This window comes from Paecilomyces variotii (assembly GCF_004022145.1).
Source record: "Paecilomyces variotii strain CBS 101075 chromosome Unknown C8Q69scaffold_2, whole genome shotgun sequence".
Classification (NCBI taxonomy): Eukaryota; Fungi; Ascomycota; class Eurotiomycetes; order Eurotiales; family Thermoascaceae; genus Paecilomyces; species Paecilomyces variotii.
The window spans coordinates 2,877,029-2,892,071 of NW_021167141.1; the positions used below are offsets into that span (position 1 = coordinate 2,877,029).

At 49.9% G+C, this 15,043-nt stretch overlaps 6 protein-coding genes across 6 annotated transcripts; 3 read left to right on the forward strand and 3 right to left on the reverse strand.

Annotated features, from left to right (window-relative positions):
• Nucleotides 1-301: 301 nt before the first annotated feature.
• C8Q69DRAFT_163243 (PHO80-like cyclin) lies at nt 302-2,063 on the reverse strand. The gene is made up of 2 exons (XM_028625694.1): nt 1,899-2,063; nt 302-1,760 (listed from the first exon to the last, which is right to left on the reverse strand). The coding sequence occupies exon 2, from the start codon at nt 1,602-1,604 to the stop codon at nt 492-494; it is 1,113 nt and encodes a 370-aa protein (XP_028487862.1). The 5' UTR covers nt 1,605-1,760; nt 1,899-2,063; the 3' UTR covers nt 302-491.
• Nucleotides 2,064-2,437: 374 nt separating this feature from the next.
• On the forward strand, nt 2,438-6,031 carry C8Q69DRAFT_163253 (armadillo repeat protein). The gene is made up of 3 exons (XM_028625695.1): nt 2,438-2,880; nt 2,961-4,648; nt 4,704-6,031. Exons 1-3 carry the CDS (start codon nt 2,574-2,576, stop codon nt 5,688-5,690), a joined length of 2,982 nt encoding a protein of 993 aa, XP_028487863.1. The 5' UTR covers nt 2,438-2,573; the 3' UTR covers nt 5,691-6,031.
• Nucleotides 6,032-6,371: 340 nt separating this feature from the next.
• C8Q69DRAFT_504861 (putative kinase) lies at nt 6,372-7,532 on the forward strand (the record flags this gene model as incomplete). Its single annotated transcript, XM_028632643.1, has 2 exons — nt 6,372-7,300; nt 7,427-7,532. The coding sequence occupies 2 exons, from the start codon at nt 6,372-6,374 to the stop codon at nt 7,530-7,532; spliced, it is 1,035 nt and encodes a 344-aa protein (XP_028487864.1).
• A 314-nt stretch (nt 7,533-7,846) lies between these two features.
• C8Q69DRAFT_504862 (hypothetical protein) lies at nt 7,847-8,680 on the reverse strand (the record flags this gene model as incomplete). Its single annotated transcript, XM_028632644.1, has 1 exon — nt 7,847-8,680. The coding sequence occupies one exon, from the start codon at nt 8,678-8,680 to the stop codon at nt 7,847-7,849; it is 834 nt and encodes a 277-aa protein (XP_028487865.1).
• A 1,320-nt stretch (nt 8,681-10,000) lies between these two features.
• C8Q69DRAFT_458131 (cyclin-like protein) lies at nt 10,001-11,883 on the forward strand. The gene is made up of 5 exons (XM_028629963.1): nt 10,001-10,228; nt 10,304-10,385; nt 10,437-10,565; nt 10,624-10,951; nt 11,014-11,883. Exons 1-5 carry the CDS (start codon nt 10,008-10,010, stop codon nt 11,388-11,390), a joined length of 1,137 nt encoding a protein of 378 aa, XP_028487866.1. The 5' UTR covers nt 10,001-10,007; the 3' UTR covers nt 11,391-11,883.
• A 920-nt stretch (nt 11,884-12,803) lies between these two features.
• Nucleotides 12,804-14,752, reverse strand: C8Q69DRAFT_163302 (phosphatidate cytidylyltransferase). The gene is made up of 4 exons (XM_028625696.1): nt 14,438-14,752; nt 14,001-14,373; nt 13,135-13,928; nt 12,804-13,071 (listed from the first exon to the last, which is right to left on the reverse strand). Exons 1-4 carry the CDS (start codon nt 14,588-14,590, stop codon nt 13,033-13,035), a joined length of 1,359 nt encoding a protein of 452 aa, XP_028487867.1. The 5' UTR covers nt 14,591-14,752; the 3' UTR covers nt 12,804-13,032.
• Between the last annotated feature and the right edge of the window lie 291 nt (nt 14,753-15,043).

Sequence of the window (15,043 nt, forward strand, 5' to 3'; positions counted from 1 at the left end):
CAGTACTGCTGCTCTGGATATAGTTACAGAAACAACTTTATTGATCAGAAATTATGCATAAGAGTGCAGAATTGTAAATCGAAAACGTATAAATACTCCATGGAAGATTGACCAGAAAACGCCTCGTATGTACACATAAACAGAAACCCACATGACCCTCGCAGAGCCACGAAGGGAAATCCAAACACCGTCTCCGTCCCCAGGTCCTCTGAATGCTTCGTATGTTAGATAGAGACCAAAGAAATATTGCAGAACAAGAAGATGAAAATGGGAGGACGCGGACGAAAGCTCATGATCCCTGCATAGATGGCTGACTAGCCACCAGATAATATAGCGAAGAAATGAGAATAGGAAAAGACATATAGTTGGCGTATCCCATGACGCTCGCCCCGAAGGTACAGAAACCCACACTGTTTGGGCAGTTAAAAGACCCACGACGATTCAGAGAACCAAGAAACCAGAGCTACCCGCGGGCCAGGGGTTTCTGGTCGTTATACGTCCCGTAGTTCATCTTCTTCTTCCGATTCGATTTCATACCCATCGCATCTCTCAACAAGACTTCGGTAATAATCGACCAGCACCTCCGGTTGTGGGACGATCCTCCATTCCACGCGCCATAGGAACTCCAACTCTAAGAGCGCCAGTTCCGCAATACTGATACCACCCACACGTGCATACGTCTTGTTCGTCCAGAAACTATCGCTCAAGCCCTTGCTGGCGACAGTCGCGCTAGCAATCAAAAACCGATGGATGGTCAGGCTAGAGACGGTAAACGCGGGATAGAGCGCGCAGAGTCTATCGATATAGTAGACCATACTCAACAGGATAGGGGGAGAGAGAGTGGCATGAGTCGTCAGTCGCTGCAGGTAGTCATGGACAGAGATGCGGGGAGGAGACCGGGAATGGAATCGGGTCAGTCGACCCTCGTTCAGTGGAATCTTGTCGTTGAAACGGATGAGCTCCATCAGCATGCTCGAGATCAGCACGACAATATCACGAGGATCGGCCAGCTCGTAGCGCCGTGGCAAGCGTTTCACAGCGGGTTTGTCTGGCCGCGGCCGTTTGGGATTAGATCCTTCGAGCTCAGCAGCCGGCTGCTGAGCCCGAGACGCGCTGGAGGCGACAGTGGCATCGTCCGGGGTACTGCGTTTGGCGCCTGCACTGGCGGATGGCATCTGTGATGAGCCTGGGGCAGATGAGGGAACGTCGGCGGTGAGAATTTCTCGGGGATGCGATGCGTCCGGAGGATGAGTTCCGCCCCCAAGGGTGTTCACCCCAGCGGACATCGGACCGCGAGGTCGATCCCCTGAGGGCCCTGGCGGGGAATTGTGCGAGGGAGCGTCAACTGTATGGCGCTTGAGAGCCGATCGGATCTCCTCTATGCCCTGCGACAGTCGCAAGCGAGCGGACACACGATGGCCTGCTGCAGAAGCAGCAGCGCGGGGCGGAACTGCAGGAGCACTGGACGAGAGACGACTGATACCGTGAGAGACCTGAGAAAAGGAGGTCTCATGATGAGGGCGGACAGGACATGAAGGGCGTGGTGAAGGAGAGCAATGGGTTCCCGACTGGAGAGCTGCGGAGGTGGGCGAGGAGACTATCATGGCCGCAAAGTGAAGAGGGCGCTGGATCGACCCGCCCTAGACAAACCACGTGGGTGGACGAGTGAACGTCGACGAAAGATGCGAGACTGGGCAAAACTCTCCAAGGAGGACGACTGCGTGCACAGACGCATCTTGGGATCTCAAAAGTCCCAGGTTCTTCCCACCAGAGACAGGAATGTCAGATATGCAAGAGAAGAGAAGAAACAAAAAACAGTCAGGAGGCAAGGGACGGCAAAGAGCCTGCACCACGCCAAATAGAGCGCAAAACTAGTTAACGTTAACTGGGCACCAAACCGGGCAGCGTCACTGAGTCTTATTCTTCCTCCATTAGCTTTGCCAGTTTCTGTCGGCACAACATTCCGGCCTCAGCCTGGCTGCATTAACTATGATTGTAATTGTAATTATTATTATTATTGACAAGGCTGGACTACTTGGAATAATGTAGCTGGTTATGTAACTTCAACTATCTACATAACTCCAACGAATAATTATTATCCGATATTGTATACTAACCAGCTTCAACGCTGTTCGTGCGGTCACGTGCATCCCCGTGACCATGACAGCAGATGGCGCTAAGGCCCGACTGGGATTCGCAATGGAGACAAGCTCGAGGGCCGAGAGCGTCAGTGACCCCAGACTGACTGACTGACTGACTGACTGACTGACAGCATCTGCTACCAACGCTGAGGATAGCATAGCACCCGTTGCCAGTCTGGTCTCCTCTGCATCCTATTAGAGGAGCGTTTGTCTACATTGTCCCTTCCTCTGTACAGCAGCAGCAGCTGTCCCTCGTCGCCTCCGACGGGAGCGTCCAACCTCTCCGCAATTCCATTCCATATCTATCCCTGGAGAGGAGCACGGCTTGGTGACGACGCGCAACTGTACTGCAGAACATCCTGCATTCCTGGACTGACGGATAGGGGTTGCTGCCAGACAGCGCGTTGAGAGGCGCAACCTCCTCTTCTCACGATGACGCGAGCGGCGGCACCCCCGACGCTGGTCGAGCTTCAGAATCCCGAGTCCCTGGGTGCGCAGACGGCCGCATTGCGACGGCTGAAGAACGAGCTGATCGGCCATGACCAGCGGAAGGAAGCTTGGATCGGCTGGGGTATCATTCCCGTCCTGTCGAGGGTTCTGTCGATAAAGAGAGGAAGCGGGAAGCGTGCCACGGCTGGGGAGCTCAACGGAGCAGGCGAGCACAGCGATAAGGCTGGCAGAACCGAGGAAGAAGAGGCATGTATACAGGCGGTCATTATCCTCGGAAGTTTGGCACAAGGTGAGTAAAAAGAAAAGAAAAGAAAAAAAAGGAAGGATAAGAAACACAGTATCGAAGACAGAGAGGCTGACAAACGCTAGGTGGACCTGCTTTCATCTCTCCAATCCTCTCCAGCGAGGTTCCCTCACACCTGCTGGCCATCATCGCAGCACCTGACTGTCCGCAGTCATTAGCCCTCGCCATTCTCAAGACCCTGAATGCGATAGCCGATAGACTGCCGTTGCAGAGCCAGCAGCAATGGCCCAAGGACACGCGGTTGGCGGACCTGGCATTTTCGAAGGAATATATTGGCTGTCTTCCTCGGATCATAGGACAGAACTCTAGCTCCTCGACCACGCAGTCGTGCATTGCGTTGGCTGCCAGTTTGATCGCGAAACTCTGTACGGAAGAGCGCCATAAGACGGCACTGGCTGATGCTGGGGTGCTAGATGCCCTAGCAGTCAGGGTGGCATCCGTTGTGGTGGCTCAGGGCTTCGTACTTCCAGGTGCTGAAGAGCATGTCCGCGACCCAGGAGCCCTGGGGGCGCTGCCAGCTCCTGCGCCGCCCGGCGCCAAACTTGGCTCGATCCTGCGAGCAGTGTCCGCCATCATAGAGCACTCTAAGTGGCGAGCGGAGCATTTCCTATCCTCGCCAGGTATTGTGACCGTGTTCCCCAAGCAATTGCCTGAGTTCGCCCCGAACGACATCAAGAAAGCTCCGTGGGGCTCTACGTACCTGTCCGGATTTGCTGTGCCGCGTCATATCTCGCTACATCCAATCGATAGCATCCTTCCATCTGTACCGGTTGGTCATGCAAAGAGTTCGAGCAACTTTCCGCCCCTGGGCCCCCAGGGCTCTTATGGCAAACACAGCCACTTCTACAACTCCACATTCTCATTCTTGGAGTCAGCCACGTCTGATGATGATGAGAATGCAATCGTGCCCTGGCTGTTATATCTAGTCCGCCAGGAGAGCGGTATTGTACGGCTGATGGCAGCACGTCTGGTGACCGTTCTGTTCCGACTGGGACTCGCCAAGAGACATCGCATCTCCATGTTCGGCTACCTCTTGATTCCCATCCTCATTCGCATGCTAGACAAGGATTACGAGCTGCCGCACGGATATGATTCTGAGCAGGATGGTCTCATCCCTACCACGCTACGATTGAAGGAAGAGGCTCCGTCCATTCTAGCCATGCTCGTGATGGATGAAGATGAACTGCAAAGGGCGGCTGTGGAAGGTGGTGCAATAAAAAGACTCTCCCAGATGCTGAAGGAAACGTACAATCCAGTCCAGGATAATACGAAGGCTATGTGGAGTGCTGAAAATGGATCTCCGGAGCCTCGTCATGATGTCAGTCCGGAACTTCAGCTGGGGCCTCCTGGTTACTCTCCGATGGTTTGTCATATCATGCGCTATCGGGAAGGGATCCTTAAAGCCTTGGCTTCTCTTGCTCCCTCCAAAGACGAATATCGCAAGGCTGTCTGCGACAATGGTGTGGTGCCGTACATCATCGATTCGCTAAAGCCGCGTCTTACGGAGGCTCCCGACACAGCTTCCGCTGCGAGAAACACGGCGGCTGATGGAAACCCGACCCCGACACTGCTTGCTGCTTGTGGTGCTGCCCGTATGCTCACGCGATCCGTCAGTGTGTTGAGGACTAGCCTCATTGACGCGGGTGTTGCGACCCCCCTCTTCGAGCTGATAAAGCACCGTGATATTGACGTGCAGATCGCAGCCACGTCCGTCATCTGCAATCTAGCACTTGACTTCAGCCCAATGAAGGAGGTCAGTCCTCCATATTTTCACAACCTTTCGGCTTCACAATCACTGACTTTACCAGGCTATCATCTCTGCAGATATCCTCCCAATCCTCATCGACCATGCGCACTCATCCAACGTGAAGCTGCGGATGGAATCCTTGTGGGCTCTCAAGCACGTGGCGTATAACTCAGCCAACGATCTGAAGATAAAAATCATAGAGTCATTGGGGCCTGGTTGGATCAAACAGATTATCTCTCAGGACCCGACTCATTTACTCAACAAGCAAAACATCGACGAGGAGATAGGCAATGGATCCCCTCTGGGAATGGGTACATCTAATTCTGCCGGTGAGCGTGTGGACCTGCTGAATCCCATCGACAACGAGGAGGATGAAGACCTGAAGATGACGGACAGCATCCCGACGTCTAAGATGAGCCTCGAAATGTTCCTACCAGACCCTGCGAGGCGGAGGAAGCTCGCATTGAGTGGTGATCTTGATCAGAGGACGCAGGCCCGCCAGGATGACATTGCTGTTCAAGAACAGACTTTCGACCTCCTGCGGAACATCATCTGCGGATCAGGCGCTTCGGAAATGATTGATTATCTTTTCAAGGAGATCGGCCAAAATGACTTGTTCGACGCCATTGCGGACAAATTGCGGCCTCGCACCGTTCAAGTTTCTGGCCGTCGGGACTCGACGACCAACAAGAGCGTGCCTGTTCCAACCGAGATCATTATCGCAGTAACGTACGTGATCATCCATCTCGCTGCTGGTCTTCCGCGGCATCGACAGCTTCTCGCCTTGCATCCTGACATACTGCGATTCCTCATGGGATTTTTCAATCACTCGAACCCTAAGGTCCGCGTTAACTGCGTGTGGATCGTGATCAACCTGACCTACCTCGACAATGAGAGCGACCGCCAGACTTGCCGCGAGCGTGCCGTCAAGCTGAAGTATCTCGGCGTGACGGACCGGTTAGCAAGTCTGGAGGACGATCCCGATCTGGACGTGAGAGAACGCACGAAGACAGCTTTACATCTGATGGATTCTCTCGTTTCTGTATGATCTCATTTCTGTATGACATAGTCCTCTCTCTGGACATGTCGATAATGTGTATTGGCAATGCATGCCCGGATGTGTAGATACAAAATCGGTTTCGGATGGGGCGCTCCGGGTACATAGTGGCGTTGATCTTGCATTTAGCGAGCATTTAATGATCTTGTTACGTCTGAGTTATACACGAAATTTGCACATCGTCTCCGCCCTCTACTTGTACTTCGATCGGTCAATGCTATTCAATGATCATTTACCTTTCTTTAGACTTCCAGTCACTCCCCGCATCGCTCCTTCGCCGGTCATATATCTTATAGAGTTAAACAGATATATGCATTTACATGCTATATTCACTGTATGAGTTTGGGATTCCCATAATGTGTCTATGCTTCGAACTAATAATAATGCCCCCTCGAAGTGTGGAAATGGATATTCTTTGTCTTATCTTATCGATAAGCCGGCGGGGTCGACCAACCGACGTCATCTGAAATGCGCGACCTGACCGGATGTTTTGAATCTCCTTTTTTATTCTCAGCTATCGCTCCTGTTTTCCTTTCTGCTATAATCCCTTGGGCCTATCAAGATCTAAGACATTATTCACCAATTGTATCATCAGGCTTGATCTCTGCTACATGCTGACCGCTTTAAGCGGATTTCGGATGTTGTTGACTTTCTCTCTCCTCGAACCTCAAAATGCCTCCTCTTCCGGAATCCATTGCTCGTGCTCTCTCCCTTACTCCAGATAAGGCTACTGTTTCCTCCGCTGGGTTCGGTTCTGGCTTCACTACGACCGGCAAGATCAGCGCATCAGTGCCTGCCCCTGATGGCAACGGTGAAGAGCAACGATTATTCTTCCTAAAGACTTCCGGCGATGGCAAAGCCGCTGAGGAGATGTTCCGTGGAGAATACGAGTCACTCAATGCAATCGCTTCTGCCGTTCCGGGCTTATGCCCTCGAGCTCTCGCATGGGGCCCGGTTCAGGAAGGCGGAGGGAAGAGCTATTTCCTGGCGACGGAGTTCCTAGAACTTGGTGGTGGGCGCTCAGGCTCTTCACTGGCGAAGAGATTGGGAAAGCTACATAGTACACCAGCTCCTCCAGATCCAGAGACTGGCAAGCGCATGTTTGGGTTCCCGGTCCCGACGTTCTGCGGTGATACAAGGCAACCGAACCGGTTCCGCGAGTCGTGGGCGGACTTCTATGCCAATGAGAGGCTCATGACTATCCTGGATGAATCAGAGAAGCGAAACGGGAAGGACTCAGAGCTCCGGGAATTGGTAGAGAAGACAGCCACAAAAGTCGTTCCCGCACTACTTGCAGATGGTCATTTGGGATACGACAAGAATGGTCAAGGCAAGGGTATCGTTCCTGTCGTTATCCACGGAGACCTGTGGAGTGGCAATGCAGGCCGTGGGCGAATTGTTGGAAGTGGACGAAAGGAAGATGAGGAGACGGGTGATGTGCTCTATGACCCATCCGCTTGCTATGCTCATAATGAATACGAACTGGGAATTATGAAGATGTTTGGTGGCTTCGGATCTGCCTTCTTTAATGAGTATCATCGCATTGTCCCCAAGACGGAGCCGGTCGAGGAGTATGAGGACCGGGTGAGGCTGTACGAATTGTAAGTGTCTACCATCCTCTCTTGTGAATTTTTCTTTTTCTCTCTCTTTCGCTTCCTGGGACCGTCCTCTCTGCTGGTTTGAACTTTCGTTCATTTCTTTGTCTGCTGACAAGACCACGTCTCCAGGTACCATCATCTTAACCACCACGCTATCTTTGGGGGCGGATATCGCTCAGGCGCAGTGTCTATAATGTCGAAGTTGATCAGAAAGTACGGAAGTAGCAAGGTGTGATTTTGTCCCATTGATAGATACCTATTTGTATACTACCTTTTATCGTATTTTCCTTAGCGATATGCCAATTAGCGATAGTTTTCTGCATCTTGACTTCTGTATTTGGCAGTATTCCTATTATGGAACAGCAAGTTAATCTGTTTACATTTCGTTTAATACTAGCTATCTAGTAACTGGCCAACGGTACAGCGTTGGTGCAAGAGGCCATCCTCGGTCATCAAAAACCATGTTAGAGGTCCAGGTAGAGTCTCGCCAACTAGGAGTTCTCCTTTTTGGTCGAGTGGCAGAAAGCCGATAAAACGTAGCAGCACTCCTCAGCTGTCAAAAAACACAGCAGCACCAAACTCCAACAAACTCTGGTGGTCGATAGAGATCTCTCCAGCGGGCAGATTAGGAGGTACCGAATCAAAGAGTAAATCGGCAGGGTTAACGAGAGGTGCACCAGTCAAGTGGGTCCCGTTATGATGGTACTCCAGCTGTTGGACATTGGCTGGTGAATCTTGCCATCTTTCGAATCGGAGAATTTTTCGATGGACATCGACTGAGATTAGAAGAACAATCTTGGTACGACCGTTTGTATTGACAAGCCACAAACGAGCGTCTTGACGAAGTTGGCGAATGGTTTCCGATACCCCAACTTCAATGACAAAAGTTGGATAGTCATGCAGATTGTTTCTGGAGGCCGGTTTTATTTGCTCATCGGGCTCCTTGTGTAGACCGTTCGGAAAGCTCATTCTGCCACTTCCAGACATCACTATCTGGCGCCTCATGCCAAGTCTCTCAATACGGGAAAGGATGTTGTAAAAAAGAGTCCGGGATATTCTGTCGTGAAGCACTCCTGGCATGAACTTTACAATCATTGTCTCACTGTTGTCATCCACAAGGGCCGTGAACTTCGGCAAGCTATCCCTGAGGCCTCTTCTTTCCAGCTCCAGCAAGTTTTCGGAGTTGAATCCTATGATCGCAATGTAGCGCAGTCGATTATTAGGAAGATCAGCCCATATGCGGGCGAAGATATCCCTCAGAGATTCAAAGCCATTGTATCTGTATCGATAGGTAGCTGGTATAGAATATGCCTGAACGATGGTTTCAGGCGAGGGACCTAATGACAAGGTCGAACCCCTTCCAGCGGCGCTTGTCTGAAGCATATTGTGAAATAGAATCAAGTTTTCAGGTTTATCACCTCACAGTGATGCCGAGACAAACCCTCTTCGCGTCGTGGATGCGCATGACGGGGCTGAGAGCATTGAGAAGCAACTGTAGAGCAGTATAAACCAATACGACCTAGCAAAGTCTCAGCCGATCACGATCCCTACTCCCATTACCGAGGAGCCAACCTGGCCGTCGCTTGAGAAAACCAGCATGGGAACGAAACCAAACTTGAAGCTTGAAAAGGAGATAGACTACATGAAGAGAATGAGAACTGACCTGAATTCGTTCCTTTTGAGCTTGGCACCCCCCGTGGCCTGGACCGACCCGTGTTTCCGATCTAGACAGTACCAAGAAAGCCTCTCAAGCTCTTAATGCGGATATTGTCGTCAACGTTCCAAGCAGACAGAGACACACTCATACTTGTCCCTCTTGCAACAAATCCTTCTCTACAACAAGAGCTCTCAAGAACCACAAGTTCACACGTGGACATTTTCGTCCTTCGACGCCCCGTGTCGTCAATGTGAATACTTGTACATCCCGTACCAATGTCCCAAAGATCGAGTGTCCGTTATGTCTGCTTGGTTTTTCTGATGATCACTCGTGTCTGGCCCACCAAGAGAAAGAAAAACATGCCTATTGTAGGGCTTGCAAAAGGGCTTTCACTACCGTTCAGGGGGCCCTAATGCATGATCTTTCTTTCCACAGGTGAAATAGGTCAGCAGTCATTCTTTATGAGAGCTTCTAGGTGCTTGAGTATTGGGTCAATACTTCGTCGATTTGAATCCCATTCATGAGATTATGTATGTTAGTTACACTTTGGACCAGTCTCGATAGCTTCATGGTGTTCACAATTGTGGATCTTTTTCTTGCTGTAACTAATTGGACCCTATCTTGAGAGGAAGCTCGGAATAATAAATATTTCCCAGGTATAGCATAGCATCAGTCAATATAGGAAGATAGGTCAAGATACTAGTAGCTGAGATCTTCAGTTATATTTCACGATATATTAGGTATCTTGGGCTGGTTGAAGCAGCCTGGTGCTTAGGTTCTTCAGCAAACCCAAGCTATTTATGTCCTTGGGTAAAGATCCAGGTTATAATTCACTCCATCAAAAAGGGACAAGACGGTACATGCCGTTTGTACTGTGTTTGTGAATGTGCCCGCGGTTGCATTCACTTTGTAGTTGACGCTTTCTACCTCCTACTTCTATGCACGGACCATAATTTCCTGAAACAGTATCGGAACAACGTTACCCCGAGAAGCTCACCCAACATGGCTCACTTCTTTAGCAGCGTCAACTCGATACCTTTGGGGACCAACAGGATGGCCCCCGAAAAGAAGGATTCGGTGCGTCCGGACGCGGAGGCGGCACCTCCAGAGACTCCCATGCCGCATCCTTCATTCATCCAGGTTGCCAAGCCGTATGTCTTCGAGCAGACTATCCAAGACTGCATCACCGCTCTTGGTGTTGACCCACTGCGCGAGGAGGGCCTCCGTCTCCAGGGCGTCGCGTGGATCGACAGTGTACGCAGAGCCCTCCATCTGTATGTTTGGATCCATTCTGTGACAGTTCTAGAGCTTCAATTTTTCATTTTGAATTCAGACTAACAATTTCAAAGGCCTGTTCGTACTTTCAACACAGCGGTCGTGTACTATCATAAGTTCAGACTTGTCCATGCGGACAATGAGTACAATTACATGGTAAGCTTAACTGTGTTCTTCTATAAAGGAATGCGTTTAACGAGGTGCTAGGACGCTGCTGCTGCGGCATTGTTTACTGCTTGCAAGATTGAAGACACGCTGAAGAAGTCTCGCGAGATTGTATGCACTGCCTTCAATCTCAAGCTCCCTCCGGCAGAGCACCTTTCTCCGGATGACCCGGTCAGTAGACTTTGTTCAAATACCTGCAGCTGTATTTGTGCCACTAACATTTTACCAGCTCTTCGAGGTTCATGCCAGGGGTATCATTGGGCTGGAGCGGTTGATGCTTGAGGCGAATGGTTTCGACTTCAGAAGCCGTCACCCGCAGAACAGGCTCGTCAAGCTTGCCAAGAGCTACGGTGTTCAGAAGGACTCAGAGGTAGCCAGCATATCTTACCGCATCTCTATCGATCTTTACAGGACCTTTGCGCCAATCAAGCAGACTACGACAACCATGGCCTTTGCCTCTCTTGAACTGGCAGGCCGCCTTCTCGACGACCGTCTTGAGGATGTTGAGTCTGGAAGGGATTATGAAAAGTGGAAGACCAGCCGTGAAGAAGTCATGGGTAAGTATCTGATTTCTACTCCCTCCCATATCACATCTATAGGTCACTAACAAAGCTACCAGAAACTCTTCTCGACCTACTTGAGCTCTACACTCACCACCGTGGCTCTACCTCTGTGGGACCTAGCTTCCCTGTCGACAAGTTTCTAACTATCCGTATCCCCCTCAATCAGGAAGTGGATGCCAAGAAGCTTCCTCGCTACACCAACTGGAGGAATGGGGAAACCAACGGCTCAAGAGATGGAAAGGACCCTGCCGCGAAAAACGTACCTACTCAGAACCCTCTCACCCCCATATCCGCAACCGGAGAGAGGCCCAAGCCAGGTGGTCGCGACGGAACTGTGCGCTTCATGCTCGACCCTGAACGTGCGCAAGATGAAAAGGCCATTGTTTCTGAATATTTCAAGAACGAGATGGAGGAATACGAAATCGAGGAGTGAACTGCATTCGATCACGAATTCTGATTACACCCGATATCACGCATTGTCAGGCCTTAGGAGCCTGGGATTTACGACCTTATGACTTTTGCACGAAAGAAAAGGGCCAAATGGCTCCGTCCATACTACACGAAATTAGAAAAAACACCTAACAAAAGTCTTTCCGATCTCACCGCAACCAAGCAAGGACTGGGCATCTGTACCAACGGAAGCCAGGCGATGGCCTCATCAGGCACTATCGCATGTATCCAAGCATGGGCAAATGGCTCTGCGCTCTTGCTTCAAAGGAGAAAAGAAGCGCTGACCACGCGCGTGACGAGGCATCTTGTAACAACAACACCAAACAACAAATCTTTTTTTCTTATAATGTGTATTAATGGACTATCAAATCAAGACCCAAAAAAATTAAATCAGCAGATCGGTGACTATCACTCCTACTGGAGAAATCTGGTATCTATGAAAAGGTAATCGTCAACTTGTGCTCAAGAGTAATGCGTAAAAATACAATAATTCAATGCATACCCGCAATTAGTATAGTGCATATGTATTCTCAAAAGGCAAAGCAACCTTAAGACTTGTCAGCCTCCTTATTGGCATTAGTCTTAATATAGCTCCCCTAATACACCGTCTCATAACTTTCGCCGCCTGTCTATGGAATCTGAGATACGACATGCAAAGAAACTTTGGGGTGGAAATCTTGCAGTTCTACAAAAACTTCTATGGTAAACTAGATAAGATCGCACATTGGAATATTTACACAGTAACTCGCCGCAGGGGCACCAAGTAGAAACATCCCCATAAAAAGGTTCAGTAGCAGTTATCAGCCTTGATTTCAGAGATGCTTACATTCTACGTGCAACTGGAATAGCAAAAGAACAAAAACTACAAATCTCAATATATATTGAGCACGGCCGATTAACAAAGGACATTCTCTCTCACCAGCACACACTTAAGTATCCTTATTTTCCAAGAATAAATTGCAGCATAGAGGTCGAACAGCATGCCTCTTTTCCTGCCTCCCAAGGTCAGTTTCCATAACCAACTATACATTAATTAAAACTTTCACTATCATGATATAGCCACTTCTATCCGTGTAGCTTATATCATATGAGACTCAAGAAACCCCACAAGCAGATTGCGGAATCAAAGAAGAAAAGAAAGGTACAATTGGCATCCACAACACTTGGGAGTGCCAAGGAGTCAAACAGGCAAAGAAACCGGGTAAGGGTAAAAGTGCATAAAAATAGGAAATACAGTCCATTTTTAATTGTTATGATATATAAATTTTACACCATGGGTTCCGCTCGACAATAGACCGAATACGCCAATCGTGGAAGCAGAAGTGAGCAGGGCAGAGCGGAAGGGTAGAAAGCGTCCAAAAAGAAAGACCGTGCTATCAAATACCACCATACCTGATCGTTGATATAGCAAAATCGGGGTCATAGCTTAGGTGTACTGGTGTCCTTCAAGGCGGTACTGCAACCTTACTCGCAAAAGGTGCATAAAGGACATGGAGATCGTGAATTGAGAGAGGTCCCTCGGTCAGTTGGAAAATGACCTAGGAAATAGTTTTGCTCCAGCAGTCCGTTGCTTGGGGAAACGAGTCGATGTCATGTTCGAAATGACGTCCTTGGCGGCAAGGATCTTACCGGCGTCTCAGTTCGGTATTCAGACATTCGACAATCTATGAGTGGGAATTAGTAAATGAGACCCTTCTAAAACCACCCAATGCTGAGAATGGCCTTACCTTCTCTGAGACAGCCCCCTGGTTGTACAAGTACTTGCCCAAGCCTTTGACGACTTCCAATTGTTCATCAACAGTCAGGCCATTAATCGCGCTCTCGATGATGTCTCCAACGCTAGCCTTGTACACGGCGATGAAGCTGTGGTAATACATGTACGCAAAGAAACCCATAATGAACTGGCAGTCCATGCGGTCTGTGATGCCTCCATGGCCAGGAATCGACTCTCCAAAGTCCTTAATCTTGAACGTACGCTTCAATCCCGAGGCGAAGAAACCACCGAACGGAGCGATCAGGGAGGCGAAGGTCGCAAACACAAGGATATGGAACTGCATCGGTGCGACATGGAAGGTCTTATCAATTCCAGTCCAGTGCGGGAGAGTATACGGCTGAGGAGTAAACACGGGGTTCGGGGTGCATTCCAGGCCAGTGAGAACGTTGGCACCAAGGTCGTTGACGGGGCAGATGAAGTACTTGTAGCGCATGAGGATATTCGTCATGAAGTAACCGAAGCCAATCGTACAGATCCAGGCACCGATGAATCCCTCCACCGTCTTCTTCGGGGAGAGCTTGATGAGCTGCGTTCGGCCAAAGGTGATACCACAGACGTAGGCGAAGATGTCATTGGTGATGACGAGCGAGGCTGGCAAGAAGAACCAGATCATGCCTTCGAACACATTGTTCATGATGAAATGGGCCTGTACGACGATCAAATAGAGAGCCATGTGGGTCCAGGCAAACTGTGTAAACTGGAACTTATAGTGTCCTTTCTGCAAGGATGCCACGAAGAACACAAATCCTGGAGAAGATCAGCAATGATATTCGGTGTGCAGAGTCCACAGTGTGATCTTTTTTTTCTGGAGATACTCACCCATGATGTAGAGCGTAAAGCTGATGAAGCGGTGATGGGTCGCAAATGGAAGCAAGACCCTATCCACCAGAAGGACGTGTTTGAAGTAGTAAATGACGCTTTCTCCATAGAGGAAATACATAGTCGTCGCTAAGAAGTACCAGTTGAGAGACTTGGTAAACCGGAGATTCTTCTCTTTGCTGGGGATATTGGCAATCGCGATAACTTCTTTGAAGGAGACAATTTGGACTGCTGTCACAATGATAATGATATAGATGTGGCCCGAGAACATGGCAATAAAGAAACCGGCGATCATAACAAAGGTCCATATTGTCCGCGTGATAAAGGTCTGCTTCTTCTTCTCGTAGTCCGACACCTGCTTCTCCTGGGGTTTCTAGGGCCACGTGTGAAAATTAGCACGCGCAACAAAACCAGGGATACCAAGAGGGCAGTCTTACCTCTTCTTGACTGGGCTCTGATTTGGCTACACTTCCATTCTTGCCCGGGCTCCCCGGCTCGGAGGCAGCTTCGCTGACGTCTGAAATGCTGGGGCGCCGCTCAGCACCATTGCTGCGATGCTGGAACCGGACATTTCTCCGTGACTTGGCCATTTTCGATCTGAAGAAGACAGACTCATGCACTGGAGCGCGATGAGTGGTGCTTCAAGGATGAAGAAGAGAGGGCAGCGTGGCAGGTTGAGTGAGGAGAAGAAATGTTGAGGAAGCCGTGGATTTTCATGTGAAGTAGCGACCGCAAGCGGCTGGGCGGAGACAGACAGTAAGTTACGCTGCCTGAGGGAACAAACACGCGTCAAGCTGCTGAGCAACTGAAGGAGGACAATCAGGTTATTCTTGTCTTCTTATATATCATGCAGACCATGCCAAGCTGATCGCCTGTCTGTTCTTCCCAGAAGTGCCAGTCTGATCAGGGAGAGCTCAGCCCATCGACTTCGACGTCAGCTGTGGCTTCGCCCGGCCAAACAATCGCCCGCCGTATCCCATTGCGGGGAACATCTTCTCCGGTCCAGAGTTGAAGAAGAAAAAAAATATATCACAGAGGACAAT